General features: G+C 37.4%; 1 protein-coding gene across 1 annotated transcript in view; it reads right to left on the bottom strand.

The window, feature by feature from the left end:
* MSH2 (mutS homolog 2) overlaps window positions 1-15,797 on the bottom strand; it is a 55,729-nt gene that overhangs the window by 9,208 nt on the left and 30,724 nt on the right. Inside the window, exons 8-12 of the mRNA XM_065058742.1 lie at window positions 12,002-12,111; window positions 6,434-6,557; window positions 5,200-5,350; window positions 2,574-2,671; window positions 510-755 (exon numbers count right to left, since the gene is read on the bottom strand). Coding sequence (XP_064914814.1) covers window positions 510-755; window positions 2,574-2,671; window positions 5,200-5,350; window positions 6,434-6,557; window positions 12,002-12,111 — 729 coding nt within the window. The remainder of the gene's footprint in view (window positions 1-509; window positions 756-2,573; window positions 2,672-5,199; window positions 5,351-6,433; window positions 6,558-12,001; window positions 12,112-15,797) is intronic.

The raw sequence follows: 15,797 nt of genomic DNA, 5'->3' as shown, positions 1-15,797 counted from the left end.
GGACGACATATATTAAGGACGGACTGATTTCTTATTTCCTACTGTCCTAGCATTCTCTCTCTTCTTCCCAAATGACTGTTTCTAAATTAGTAATCACCTTCTCCAAACACTGCATTTTAACTACAATTGTAACCACTGATTCCATGACTGTTAGTTTGGAAGATGAGAAATATGTCTGCATGTGCATAAGCACATAGAATATCCACTATCAAAGGAAACATTTCACGAGAACATTGTGGACATTTTCTTTTTTTAACGTAATACATAACGATCGCTTATAAATACCCTCCCTTCTTTTCCAGAGCTAAATTTTATCCCCCATACAGAAACATGAACAACTTACTAGGCTGATCACACTGTGTTGATTAGAGAAATCATTTTGATAGAGTTTATTGGGTTGTTCATTTGTTTACTTTTTTTTTTTTTTTAAAGACATAATTAACTGGAAATACTTGAGACACTTAAAACTTATTATAAAGGACAAATGAAAAAGAGAATGGAAACATCACCAGTAATAATGTGGAACATCTGCTTGCCCTTCTCAAATGTAACGTCATTGGGGATGAAGGCCACCTCATCCTGCACTTCGACGCAAGGATGCCTGGCACCTTTCAGCACAATCCTTCCTTGTCCCTTGTCCAGAATGACAGGACGGACGTATGGCACTGGTGCTCCATTTGACACGTGAGCGAAACTGACAATTGCATCTAACTGAGCTATCACATCATTCATTGTCTGTATTGGTTCTGCATAACCTGTTTTTTATTAGAGACATAAAAATTCAACACAGTTAGAAGTTTTTTTTGGTTTTGCTGAAAAGACATCTTGAAGCCTTTATTGAGCCCATAAAATTAATTCATTTGCATTAGAAATCAATTTTTATTTGAGACAGCAGTCACCTTCTTTGAAAGTCTAAGATGTAATCCTAAAGGTTCCCTGCTTTTGGACTACAAAGGGAATTTCTTCAGACCAGGAACAGGAAGAGGTGAGGCCATGTTGATTGTTTTGCCTTAGCACGAGACACAGAGAAACAGCTTATCTTGGCAGAGGAAGGCAAATGCTCACAATGGCAAGTGCTGGAAATCCAGTATGTTTCCTTCCTCAATGACATGCTCTATCTTGACGCTCATGCAAGCGAAGACAACAGAGACACAGCACCGACAATTCAGACACAGCAAGCACTGGTGTTCATGTGAATGCTAGGATGGAGAGGTCTCTAAGCGCCTGTGACATCAGCACCGCCAGGACCAGTTTTTAAGTTTTGTTGTTTGTTTCAGTGAAAGGGATGAGGGACAGGAGTTTACAGAGGCAAACCATCTAACAACTGCAGATGGAGGCATCTGTCAAGGAGAGGTGAGGAGCAACCTGCACGGAGAGTCCTACCTCTGCAAAGTACGTTTACTCTACTAACATCACCTCTTGAACTGGCTAGGTGTAGATAATTAACAGGACTCAAAGTCACTTTCATTCATGAATTACACACATAATCCAGTCTTCTTGATTAAATTGTCCCCACTTGGGGAAGAAAAATGCTTTTTAAATACATTTGTTAAGTCTATGACTGCACACCAGAGAAGCTTTAAGCAGCAGCAAAAGACTTCATTAAACACACTAGGTATTTATAGATGACATATTCAAGCTAATCCCGCTATATAATAGCCAATTAGCTTTCCACATAAACACACAAACCTTAATATGCTACACACAAAGAACACCACTTGAAAATTACCTACATAAAAAAAAAAAAAAAGAAAAAATCTAACAAGCTGATTTTGCAATATACTGGCAAATTCTTTATCATGACAACAGGTCAAAGCTTATGAAGATTTCCACTGTAACTTAATACATACTCAAATATATTAATATATCAGCTTCAAAAGTGTTTATCTTCAATCTGTTTACCCTTAGCTTAATAATCATTGGTGCTTTCACTTTCCATTTCCCTCTTTCAAAGAACTAAGACTGTCCTGCTGGAACTAGTGCAATATTTCCGGAATCCTTCAGTCCAAATTCCCAGATGCCTCTTCTCCGTTTGGTGAAGGATAGTAAAGAATGCCCTGCAAGAGGCAATCTTGGAGCAAAATACATGGAAATTAATTGTGAAAACAATGATTTTTTACTGTACCATACAGGTAATGACTAACTTGATCTTATACTGCACACCAACGTTCTTTCTTTACCATCCTTCACAGACCGTAGGTCCCACTCCTCACTCCTTCGTAGTCCTTTGCCTCTTCTGGCTTCTACTTAGCCTACTGTTTGGGTGGAAATGCCCAGAGTCGGGGAGGTGGATGAAGGCTAGATGTGGCCTTTATGGGCATATTTTTTTCCTTGTATGGGATTAGCATTTGCACACACCATCATGGCACATTTGCAGCAATGCCAGGAAAGGGTCTGACGGCAGAAGACAACGTATTTCAAACTTTCAACAACTGCATAAGAGCCAAACCTCATTTTTCACACTAATTCTTTCAGGGAATGTTATGGTTCTTCTCTATACAAGGACCTAGAAAGCAACTACAAGTCCTCCCAGCATTCTAGACTGTGATACACATCAACATTGACACATTCACCTGAAGCAATGTTAATGATTTCCTTAACAATTGCATCCTGAGCCTCTTCATACTCTTCTCTGTTCTTTATATATTCATCATTGACGGAGCTCAGTTTGCTGTGAACAAAACCACAATATTTAGAAGCTGTGACATCCTGCCTTCACTGCTGTAATGCCAAACTTCTGGACTCCTATGAGTCAATACCAGTTGTCCCCACCTGTTTTAACAGTAAGGTTCAGCACAAAGCAACTGCTCTATGATTCATCCACACCAGGATATCCATAAGATTAATTCCAAGTTTAAGATCACGAACAAGGGCCAAAGAAGCAATTCTAGAATCTCTGAATATATCATTAAAAACCTTTCAGTAGTTACTTGTTATGGACACACTATGTGACAAGGACTTGCTCTTAAAGCTGAATTTCTGGCCATTTTGCAACAAGATGTAGCACATTATAGAACTGGCAGAGGAGAATGCTGCTAAGCAACTGTGTAATTAGCCCAGAGTCCTACAACAGGCTTATCAGAGATTAAGGCATTGACTTCTTTCATTTAGTAAAAACCTCAGTGAACTACTGTCACTAAGAACAGGTTTTAGTCTCCAAAATAAGGTAAGCTAAAATCAACAGAGAGTTTAAAGATGTGTTTATTCTTCTCAAGCTTGTCTCTGAACATGAAGTAGAGTCTGCAGGACTGAATATGAAACATATGCAAGTAGTGCACCCACACTATGAGCAGAAGTCAGCCTTGTGCTTCTAGTACTATCTACAGAAGCAACTGTAACTTAACTAAGCACAGAGAAGTCTGTTTTATTAGTGATCTACAGGCTTCTTCCCTAAGCGAACGTAACAGATGACACAGTAGAGAGTACCATCCTCTCAGTTACAGAAAAGCTTAACTTCATCATTATGCTTAGAATCATAACATATTTAGCAGCAAAAAACCACTGTGTTAAATTTCAGGGATGCTTTGAAAAATTATCCTCTGAGTAAATGTTAAAACAAAATGCAATTAAGGTTTACACTTCGTTCATTTAAGCGAACTGGTGTGAAATACACCAACATATCGGTTGGTGTGAACCAATATAATTGCCCTCCTTTCCAAAGAAAAGGATTTATTACTGTGAAGGTGAGTGATTAACAGAAACAGTCACTATTGGTAATAGCACTGGCTTGAAACCAACCTTGCCCTGTAAGCAGTGGTTCTCACATGTGTCTGTCAATAAAGATCTCTCTCAAACTCACTTCTCTGATACTAACTCCAGCAGGAACTGTTATACAAAAAGCAACGGCACCATGGTTTGTTTGGAACAAACTGTACGATGTGTTAATCTGCTATTTTTACCCTTCTGTATATAACATACACATGAGACTAGTTTTCTCCTGGACCTGCCCTAGGCAGGCAAGGAGGAACTTCGTCAGGAGGTTGAAGTCCAGTTAGGGGCTGATCATTAGCAGCATTTCTTAGGTCTGATACTATTTATGCTTTAATTAACAACCTGAATGTCAGGACTGAATGCACTCTCAGCAAGGTTGTGAATGCAGCACATTAAGGGGAGCTGTCAGTATGCAGGAGGATGGGGCTGCCATTCACTGAGGTATCTACAGACTAGAGAAACAGGTAGAAAAGAATTTCAACACAGGTAGATCCCAAGTCCTGCACCTGGGATGAAATAACTCCATGCAATAGTACAGACTGGGTCCAAATGACTATAAAACAGCTGTGAAGTGACTTTGTTTTCACAAAGAGAGGTTCAGCACTGGAACTTGTGCCTCACAAGGTTATGAAGGATGCCTGGAGGATGGGCACCTGGGCAAGGCCTTGAGCTGCCTCATCTAGCTTTGGAAAGGGATCAAATTCCTAAGGAGGCTTTGCTTTGAGTGAGGGGCTAGACCAGCTAACTTCAAGAGATTGCCTTAAATCTAAGTCACTACCTGATTCTGCACATGCAACTTTCTACTTCTGTGTAAATATAATGAAGTACAGAAAGAGATTCATCTGATGAGTGAGGTAGTCCTTGCTTCTTCTAAAAAGCTTTAGAAGTGCTAAAAAGTCAACAAAAAGTACAGACTTTTTGCTTGGCTGACAGAAATGCTGTCCAGACATGGAGACACTGAAACAGCATTGATGCAATTAGCCTGAAGACTAAAATTTTTAAATACCTTAATCTACAGAACTACAGAATGCAAGTCAAATACATAGAAATAACAGAAATTACAGTGTAATTTGGAATAACAACAAAAAAGGTCATCACCAACAAAACTGCTGTATGTCATATTTGGTGATAAAACATAAATAGCTCTTTTCCTGTTGCAGCTTGTGAAAGTGTCTGTATAAACACTCACAATGAATGCAATTATGCTACTAGGTGCAGCTAAAAGAGAGAAATTAGCCCAAGTCAAAGGACCAAAAATAGCTAACAGTTGGCAAAGTAAAAGGGAAATGTAGCTTTCAACAGAAAGTGTATGATTACTCCTCCCTCATGCCAGTTTTGTTCAATATCTCAATCTGTGAACCAAGTAAAAAGGTAAAAATTTAGCCATACAAGATGTAGGGAAACCAGTTTGACAGCAAAATTATTAACAAAGGAACAACTTTATTTCTTTCACAACAGGCTTGAAAAACTCCCAACACGATCTCATACCTGTTAGTAAATTTAACACCGTTCTTCTGTGTATCAACTATTCCATATTTTGAATTGTTACGGAGAACTTTTTCCTCCTTGCAGGTTATTCGGAAGTGGTGTCCAAACTGTGAATTAGTCTCCAGTTTGATACTCTTGCCAGCTTCCAAACCTTTTAGGTGAAAAGAAAAAAAAGCAAAACAAAACAAACTGTATTATCAAAAATCCTGCAGCTTGTGCTAATTCTGCTCACTAACTCCCATTTGTACGATGTAGCCTCTCTTAGATACACTATCCAGCACAACTGCTTTCGTTCTGTACAGCTATGAGAAATACCCAGGCCTAACAAGTTTACTGATTCATTCTCTGCTCTTACTTTGATATGTTCTCAAACTGCATATTCAAATTAGATTTGTGATTACTGTATTGTTACGTATTCTCCAGAAATGTGAATAAAGTTCATAGCACACTGCAAGGCCATTCTGCATCACTGCTATAAAGGAGAGTACCTGTAGTATTGTGATCCTTTTACTAACACATACTTCTGCTGGTGAGAGTTCTCATTTCATCCTTACATAACCTTGCCTTCCCTTCTTTTTATCCAGGTCTCTTGTTCAGACTAAAAAAAAAAATTGAGCCTAAAAAAACCACACAAGCCTTAAAGGTGTACCCTAAAGTAACTACAGTGTTGCCAGTTTCCTTGTCATATTTGCATTAGAAATTGATATTTTTTTTAAAGTTGGTCTTTAAATGCCCAATTCATCAGCTGCACATATTTTTTTGCATAGGATAACCAATTATTTAAATGTCTCATTTGCTTACATATCATATTTTGCAAAGAATGTCGAAAGAAAACTAGTGTGTCCTGAACTGACACTCAGGAGAATGCATTGGGTGGGGGAAGGGGGATGGGGGCTGTGCAAAAAGTTTCAATTCACATCCTCAAGGGCAGTAAAACACAACCAGGCTTAGCCAAGACTCAGATGTTACAGTTCTATAAAATGAATTACTGCAGGATCTTGCAATATACAGGACAATTTCTGCAATATTCTGGAATGCTCTCGTTTAAAAAAAAAAAAAAAAGAAGTCAAAAATCACTCAGTTTTTAACAGATTGTATTGTGGCAACTAAAGTCACCGCAAACTACTAATAACATAACACAAACATTTCCTAACTCCTCTACACCAGTTTTCATCACTTGATCTCAAAACATTTTACAAAGGAGCTAAGAATCAAAAGAAGCTTCATAACCTACCTAGTTCTTTGGCTGCACTCTTTAAATAGGACTGCATTTTTTCTTCCAGTTCATTCATTTTCTCTCTTAATTCTGTCAAGTTAGGATCAAAAGAAGCCTTGACAAGAAATTCATGATTTTCCACCTAGGAAAAATTAAGAAGAAAAAATTCATGTGAACACAGGAAGTAAAAATTTAAAAAATCACCACCCTGATCATACAAAATGAAATCAATTCACTTAATCATTTACTCAATTTATTTTTATGTATAATTTTGTAATGCAGTGCTGCTTGTGACAACTAGTATCTGATTCAACTACAAAACAAATACATCTCAAACACTTTTTTCTCAAATAATATATTTTATACAAGCAAAATACACCAATTTAAAAGATTCCTTTATTGTGAAATGGAGTTGTCTGCACATCTATTTGCATACAAATAACTGAGCAGTAGGCAGGATAAAAATGCAAATCAGAGGAAATTGTTATGTACATAAACTGTACGCTAGCCTAGACTTCAACAGCTAATCAAGACAGGTGTAGAAGGATGGGTTGTTTCAAAACAAGTCTGTTGAAGTAGAAGTTTCTGAAACACTCATTTCTTCCCAAAACACACTCAAGAGCTCATGGAAGAAGGCTACACAGTACCATCAAAAAACCCTATCCAATTTCAACCCAGTTATTTTGAGTTGAAAAGCACATACATTTCCTCTCAAGACACATTTTCAGAGGCACAGATGAAGTTGTATTTCACCTTTTTCCCCTCTCTTCCCCATGCTTCCACTGCCAGGTGGGCGTTTCTGATGACCTTACAAGCTTCTAGTTGAATTTGCAAGCACAGCTTGTAACTGCTAAATAAAAGAAACTCCATTTTCAACATACAAACTTTTAAAATCAACAAAATATTAGCACTGTTGTCCAACATGGAAACCAAGCACTGGATTTCATATTAGTAATATATTTCATTTAAGTTAAAAAACAACATTTCCATGAAGCTTCCTCCAGCTGCAAAGGTGTATGCAAAGCAGCTGCAAATACTTTGCAAGACACACCGAAACAATACGGTGGTTTACATACAATTTCACTTTTACCCACAAGTATATGTTAGTAAGAGAAGGAACGAGAAGAGGAAAGGGAGATTCACAGTTTCTTTATTACTTCCCTGACAATGAAACTATCACCCTGGAATGCACTGAACAACAGGAACTGTAATGGCAAGAACCACTGCATACATCTTGTTCTACTAAGGACAAGAAGCACTTGAAACCTGCAGTGCATCAAAACAATTGTAAAAGCATTAGACTGAAGGCTCCCAGCTTTTGCAGCAACTTGGAACAAAGGCCTGGGAATGCAATCTAAAGAGGAAAGCCGCAGGACTTATAAATTTTTTATTTGGAATAGGGGGAAAAGTCAATAATCATATAAAGAAAATACATAGCATACTGTATATTCAAAGGTTTCTAATTTTATGATCCTCTACCAACAGATACTTAATCTTCCACAGAAGTTCCATCATGGAAAACTGAATCATTGGCACCTGTTTTCTGTGTGTAATTACCAGCATGGCAAGGGATTACACTCAGCTATACCTTTTGGTTCCAACTGTGTTGTCTGCAAACACGTTGCAGTAGCAAAGGTCTCCAACAGCTTAACCAGAGATGTGGACTCCACAAAATAACGGATTATGAGATTTTGAAGGACCATCTTGAATCTTGGAGGCATTAAGAAAGGGGTATGAATTCATTCTGTTACACCCCGGTTGATAGGCTTTCTCTTCCCTTTCCCTTAATAATTCTGCAAGAACAGCAATGAACACACAGCAGAAGAGACTGTTCCTGGCTTTATAGGGCAGATCGTGGATCTGCATCAGAAGCTGGAACAACACACACACCAGCTCTTGTCATGACTGGCTTCATAAGACAAGCAAGGCTGACAGTCAAGTGAAAAGTTATTTTGTTACAGAGCTCCAAATAACTATTTGAAGCCTGGCATATACCACAGCAATCCCATAACCTTAGGAGAAGACAGGCAGCATTGCCAAGGACCCGGTGTAGCTGTGGTTCCCGCCTTCGCCCCAGCTGCCATGTCAGAGAGGCTGACAGGCCCAACGCCGAGCCCTGAACTTCACCCCTCAGGGCCTCCTCGCCACAGACAAGCTTTCATTTCACCGCAGGCAAAGATCTGTACGTGGCTAGAGCTTATAATGTGCAAAAAAGCTACATTACTGCCTCATCAACAGCTCAGTCCAGCTGTCCTGGGGATGATGAAGTTGGTTTTCATGTGTTTGTTGCTAATTCCATTACAGCTTCAACAGACCTGTGATGACAAATAAACCCAGAGGCTGCTGGTGTGCAAGAAATTAATCATAAAATGCCATGAAGCTTTGAGACAGGAGCATTAAAATAAAATTACTTCAGCTTCTGTTTATATTAATAGCCTAGTTTAGGGACTATAGCAGTTCAAGATCACATTCACAGCAGAGTCAGTGGCTGGCAGCTTTTCCAGGTGTAGATACCAAGTCTTTAGGACATCAAGCAACCTATATCCCATTTACCTCGGCCTGAAAATCTGAACTTAAAAGTCTGTAAAATCCAGGTTTGAGGACAGCTTCAAATATATTTAATTACATACTCCAACTGCTATAGGGCAGCTCCTTTCTCATTGAGGCCTCCTGAAGTAACTCTTAGCAAGAGACAAGTAGAACTGCTCCATGTGATCAAGTGCATAGAAAACATTTTTAAATTAAATTAAAAGTTCAGCTAAACTGCTAGGGAAGTAAAATTATTATGGTTTACTAAAAATATTAAAAACCAGTGCTACTAATTAATCTATAAAAACATCAAGCACCCACAACTATATTACCCTCCAACATTCTTGTCAAGCTGTGCTCCTCCTACAGCAGGATCTCAGCTATAATTAGGTAAGTTACTTAAAGCAAACTTCTGCTTTTATCTTCCGCAACCCTCAGTGTGAACATGGCAAACAATCTGGCAGGATAAGCGTTAACAGGAATGTGGTATTTGAGTTCTTCCTGCTTTGTATCTAATGAACTTACCATCCCTTACAGTCCAATAAGGCTACACTTCACCAGAAAAATGGAAGAAGACATCAGTGAACCCAACTCGCTTTCCTCTCATGTCCCCAAAAGAAGAATAAAAAATACTCATAACTGTGACATTTCGCTGATAGATTGATCACTGAAATGCACTTAAGTCTAAATTACAACTCAGTACTGCATTAAATACAAGTGTTAAATTTCGTTTAGAGATAAAGGAATGTAACAGACACATGTCACAGATTGGTGTGAACACTATTGCCACCACCTTCACCCTATACATAACCTTTTACTGGCAAAAGTCATGCAAAGGGTTATAATGAAAGCAAATGCCTTAACATAATATGGATTAAAAACAGCTAGACATTTCCTTTTGTTCTACTAAACACACTGCATGTTTTTAGTGCAAGTTTTTGCTCAAAGCTACTCTGAAATGAATGTTCAAAGTACAAAATACTTAATGTGGTAAATAGCAGATTAACATCCCAGCATTGACAACGCTTTGATACTTGCATATGTTTACTTACATGAAATGAGACCCAAGCGAGTCACATTTGCAAGGGGTGCTCAAATGAACAAGGTGACAGCAAATAATTTGCAGACTCTGGGACTATGTTGAGCTAACTAGCTAATCTGAAAAACAAGCCCTTCTGAAAAGGGCTGTGCTTTTAATACTCAAACCAAAATACTATACACCACAAGCACTAACAAACTTTGAAGCTGCCCTGACTTGAGGAGGTGGTTGGAGTAGATGGTTTTCCAAAGGCTCTTTACGATTCTGTGAAAGACAGGAATGGAAGCGACAGTTTCTCAACTATATTACAGCTAGGTAAATGAATAACCACATCCCACACTTTTTGAACTCAGACGTTTGTTTTTATATTAGAACGGATTATTGACACAATTTAGTTGCTATGACAACCTGGCCTTCAATCACACTAAGAATAGAGCTGGGTGTTCTGTTTGAGCTCCCTAAAAATCTAAGAGAAATTTCGAGTCAAAGTTCAAGTTTTAACATTCATATGGAGAAGGTTTATTCTTCTCTTAAAACCAGTGTTGGCTTATCTATAGCAGTCTTCCAGTATCTTGAACGGGGAAAAAAAGATCCGACACACCGGATTCTGTGGACATAACTGACTTGCTGTTCTGTTCAGAAGGACAGCAAATTTTAAAGTAGAAGCTGAAAAGAAATGTGAAGGGCTGGACTAAGAAGGGTGAAGGCTTACAACAGCTGTTGGCTTTAAAGAAAACAGAATCCCAGGGCACACAAACTGCATCAACAGATGGTCTGTAACTAGTATAAAGCTATAAATTTCTTCATTAGCATATATCACAAATTACAGCAACACATCAATCAAGCAGTCTTTCCTTAAACAGTAAAACACAGTTGATGAATGCATACACAGTACAAAGAGATAAAAAGCAGCGCTTCTGCCTTTGGAGAAAAATAGGTGTCTTTAAAATGTTAAAGCTACTACGGTTTTCAAAAGTTCAACATCTTGCCCTTACTACCATGCATGGCACATGGTTAGGTATATCTCATATTTCTACAGTCAGCCAAGACTGACATTTATGACAATCCTAAAAGCTTCCCAAGTTTTCCAAAATAAGTGAAACATCTTACTGAGAAAGAAACACTAAATATAATTCTAACCACGCAGAGGAAACAGTGGTATTATAAAAGCATGTACATTTCAAAATGCATCTCACCAATTCTCTAATATAATGAGAAAAAATTACATACAAAACTAAAAAACTTGGCGTTGGTTTACCCAATTAAGCAATGGTTCACGGTTTTGCTTGTGTCCTAAGCATTCAACATTAAACAACAATTCAGCCATTTATAGTCATCCCTGCTCTTTCCTGCTACACATTTAAGGAACAGGACTGTTCTTGCTTTCACCAATTTTTCCTCTTAAAAAAAAAAATATGTCAGCTTTCCCTTGCAAGCGTAGCTCAAGCAATACTAATCTTTTATACACAGCTGTAGATACAAGGCTAAGTTAACTGTAGTAACTTTCTCTCTAGTGAGAAATGTCTTTACACTGGAAAGTAAAGTTGATCTGTATACCTAGGTGAATAATTTTTCAGAGGTCAGCTTAGTTTTGAAGACTTAATCTTACCATATAGAACCAAGTCTACTGAACTTTGTAAAAGTAGAGAAATATGTAAGTAATAAACATATTCTGGCTACATTGTAGATCTGAGATATATCACAGTAACTTTGAAAATATTAAGAAAGCAGAAGAAAAATGACAAAATAACTTCCCCACTTTTAACACTGTTGAGGTTTTTAAAAAAATGCTTCAGGTCCACAGCATCCAAGTACCCAAAGCATTTTTTCATTGGCCAGATAATTTCAGACAGTCAGTGAACATCCTCTTGATATTCAACTGCTACACTAGTAACAGTCTATATATTCCATGGCTAAAGTAGATGATCAATTAAATTTAGTGAGCATGGAGCAGATTGCAAAGTTCAATAAGAAACTTTAATTGCTAAGTAAACGCCCTCCCACACACCAGCCCATACCTTATCCATGTCCAATGTTGTTTCTATCATCTCCAGAAACTTTGAGAAGTCAGAGAAGATATCATTAAGAGGTGTTATAAACACTGCCAACAACAACATCTGGTGAGCTCCTGTTAAGAATAAACGAGAAAAATCATCATTCACAAAACCCCACAACTTCACCAGAATTCACTTATCCAAGGAAAACAACACAACTATACAGCTGGTCAATTTTTATGAAGATTGGTTATGAGTATATCACTGATACACATATATCATTTTCCCAAACTGGCATTATCCAATTTATATTCCAATTAAGCTTGTACTTATTCTGTCATCTTTGTTTGTATCTGCTGGTATTAATTCCCTTCTCCTATGAGTCTTGTTTTCCTTAAAAAAAGACCATCTACTCTAACCAGGTCTTCATAGTCACTGATCTTTACACTAAACAGGAAGTCACCAAAATGAAATTAGTCTTTTCCAATGTACTTTGCTAGGACAGATACTCTGTAACACCAAGTATAACTCCATAGCACACATACTGGTAGGTAGTCCACAGAACACTGTAAGCACCAAATGCAAAATGCAGTTCACAGTTAAGTTAGTGCACACAGACACTGCCAATTTTGTCAAAGTAGTATTTTCTTCAGGCCTACAAATAAGCACCTATCCAGCAGCCAGCTGGGAAAACACCCTGTCACTAAATGAATGTTTACAGCTTTGCAGTACTTCAAGTTACGATTTAATCACAGGAAGATTAGCATTATTGACTATACCATTCATGAAAAACGCCTCAAGAAGAATCTAATACTATGAGATGATAGTCATGGGATTATGTACAGAATTACAATATTTGCCTCCAGTGTTCACAGGCAAGGCTTCGTACATTAACAGAGAAATACAGAATAAAGCTCTGGCTATTCTAAAGCCTCTCAATTTCTTACCAGACTAGAGAAAAATTCCTAATCTTTCCTAAGAAAAATTTCTGCACAAATTTACAGAAGTCACACGTCAATTACCCAAGTGAATTTCTCTTCTCTCTCAGCACCGTAACTCAAGTAGAAGGAAAAATTTTGGTTTGTTTCCTTTTCCTCCTGGGTATTTTTGCTTCCCAGCTCCCCCAAGCTTTTAAAGTTAAAGCTCTTAACTGATGAGTAGCTATTAATAGAGAAAAAAAATACGTATTGTTGAGAGGCTATTGAATTTGTAAAAATGGAGGCTTCTGCTGGCTAAAAATCTTCAAAACTGAGAGATCTGAAATAAAGCACAGCTTGTTTACTATTCCACATCTCGTGCTCGCTCCATGTTATATCTTTGTTTTCCCCCTCTTGTAAGAAGATACATCTAAACCAACCTAGAAAATAAAAGGAAGAAACTGAAGAGCAGAAAAGAAGTTTCACACACATTCTTCAGAATGGACTTAGCATTGCCCAGTGCATCAGCTGACAAAGTACCTGGCATACACAATGAAATGATCCTCAGTAATCCTGAATTAATGAAAAATTATTGTCCTTGAACTTAAAAGTAGCAATTACAATTTCTCTTCTTGAAAGGATTAAACTGGGAAGTTTCATGATAGCACTTAATTATTTAAATTTGAATGGTACAACTTCAGACACCATAGGAAGACATCACATTCAAAAATCAGAAAATATTAATTCATTAGATAAATAAAATACTAGTGTATTTACATATATTTATGGTGTGGTTCAAACTGATACAATGCAAAATTGCTTTACACTTTCAATCCAAATTCATATTCAGTATCCAACAATTGAAGGAAGTAAAATAGCAGAGTCAGTGAATACTGAGGATCTAAGTTGTATGTGTATGCTTTACATTTGGCATTAAAAGAATATGAGCAAAAAAAAGAAAATCATTGAAAAATTCTAAATTAAGCTCAAACTTGTCTTGTACCTGCATTCATAAACTCATACAAAAGATGCATGGTAAAAAAAACCACTTTTGCACCTACTCAACATTAATGTAAGCTAACCGTTGACAGAAAGAATAATAGACCTAAGTACTGACAAAAGCAGAGATGCATATTGATCACAAAGCCTATCTGCTCCCGGGTACAGTTTTTAATTTAAACCATAATTTATTTATTGAAGCAAAGATAAGTGTTTATTAGATGCACTAAAGACTTCACCATTAATATGGTTTAAAATGTTGTAAAGCAAGCACTAATGTTCAAACTTGAAACATTTATACAGTTAGCTTTGCAAACAGAAGTATGAAAACTGAGGCTATTCTGTCAAGGGAAAACAGATAAATCTCAATGACTAAATGCACTTAAACCAGCCACTTCAATGGTACAAAGGGTCTTAGAAAAAATGAGGAGGAAAGAACTAGGAGTAAAAAGGAAATTAGGATAAAATACAGAACAGATCGTACCTGTACAGCACGTCTGTCTGAGATAAGTGACTGCCTAAAAGAAAAGGAAACCTGCAGCGCTAATCTGGGCTCTGCTAAAGCATTCAATAGGGCGCCACATGGGATGTTAAGATGCAAGATTCATGTTTGACACAACAAGCAGAAGGCAGATAAAGAGGACATCACCAACTTGCAAAACATGAATGAGATGGAAGGACATTAGCAATACAGTTCCTCCAGGGCACATACAGCACTTGTCTTTTTACAATGTGTGAATCAGTGATATTAATGCACAAAAGAAGGCTGCTTATAAAATTCACTAATATATACAACGTGGAAGATACCAGTAGAGGAAACTAGAACAAAATAAACTAGGAGCATAGTAACTGACCTTGAAAACTGGGCTAATAGAAATGAAGTAAAATTTAACAGTAAGATGATGCATTGATAGATAAATGAGTTTCCTGTATGAGCAGTGAAATAACCAGCTGGAAATAACAAAGGATGGGAAACAGTCAAGTTTGATCACAAGATGCTTATAACACATCAGTGCAACAGTCATGGAAAGAACAGTACCAGAACACACAGTAAGGTATTTCCATAGCAGTAAGGGGGTATTCAAGCTGCTTTATGCAAGATGATAAAAATACACCTCAAACCCAGAATGCAGTTTTTGTATCCTGCATATTTACAGGTTTGAAATAAGGAGTGTCAGTATGAGATGAGATAGAAGATGCTTCAGCAGCTTCTTGAAGACAGACATAAGTACCTAGATTTTATGCCCCAGCAATTTGACTAATGAACAACTGTTTCCTTTTGCCAGCAATAGCAAAATGATTTGATGACTCAGAGTCCTTTCCTGTCTTATACAGGTTTCTTCTGTTTAAAAGATAAAAAAATCATCTTCACTTATTACCCCCCCAGCCTTCATCATCCATAAAAACAAGCCTCTCAACTTCAGGGAAACCAGGGAAGGGCAATCACTGCTGATCATCACTTCATGGTGTAGATACTCTATGTCCCCATAGCCATTCATGAGAAAAAGTTCTGAAACCGGCAGATACTCAGAATTGTCAAAATGTTTCCGACTTTCTATCTCTTGATGAGTTTTTGTACAGTCTTCAATAGGAAAATGACCAGTTCCAGTCTGAATCAGTCATGTACATTCAAAACTACCAGTCCATTCTTGTACTTTAAACAAGGGCATACAAGTACAAAGAAAATAAAAATAACACATTTCACCTATTTTAAATTATGTTAGATATACTGCTGATAAATGTCCTACTAAGACCAACTGATTCACATGTAAAAACAGCAAGCACCTTTTGCAGTCTATTAATTTTTCCATATGGCAATCTTAGCAGTTTGCCTCACACAGCTTGCTCCTTGAAACTTCTAAAAATTGGATTGTTTCCCTACCTCAACATTATGACAGAGAAAC

The sequence above is a fragment of the Columba livia genome, chromosome 3, assembly GCF_036013475.1.
Source record: "Columba livia isolate bColLiv1 breed racing homer chromosome 3, bColLiv1.pat.W.v2, whole genome shotgun sequence".
Taxonomy (NCBI): domain Eukaryota; kingdom Metazoa; phylum Chordata; class Aves; order Columbiformes; family Columbidae; genus Columba; species Columba livia.
Note: the sequence above shows the minus strand (reverse complement) of the source record. Positions and strands in the feature narration are given on the sequence as shown.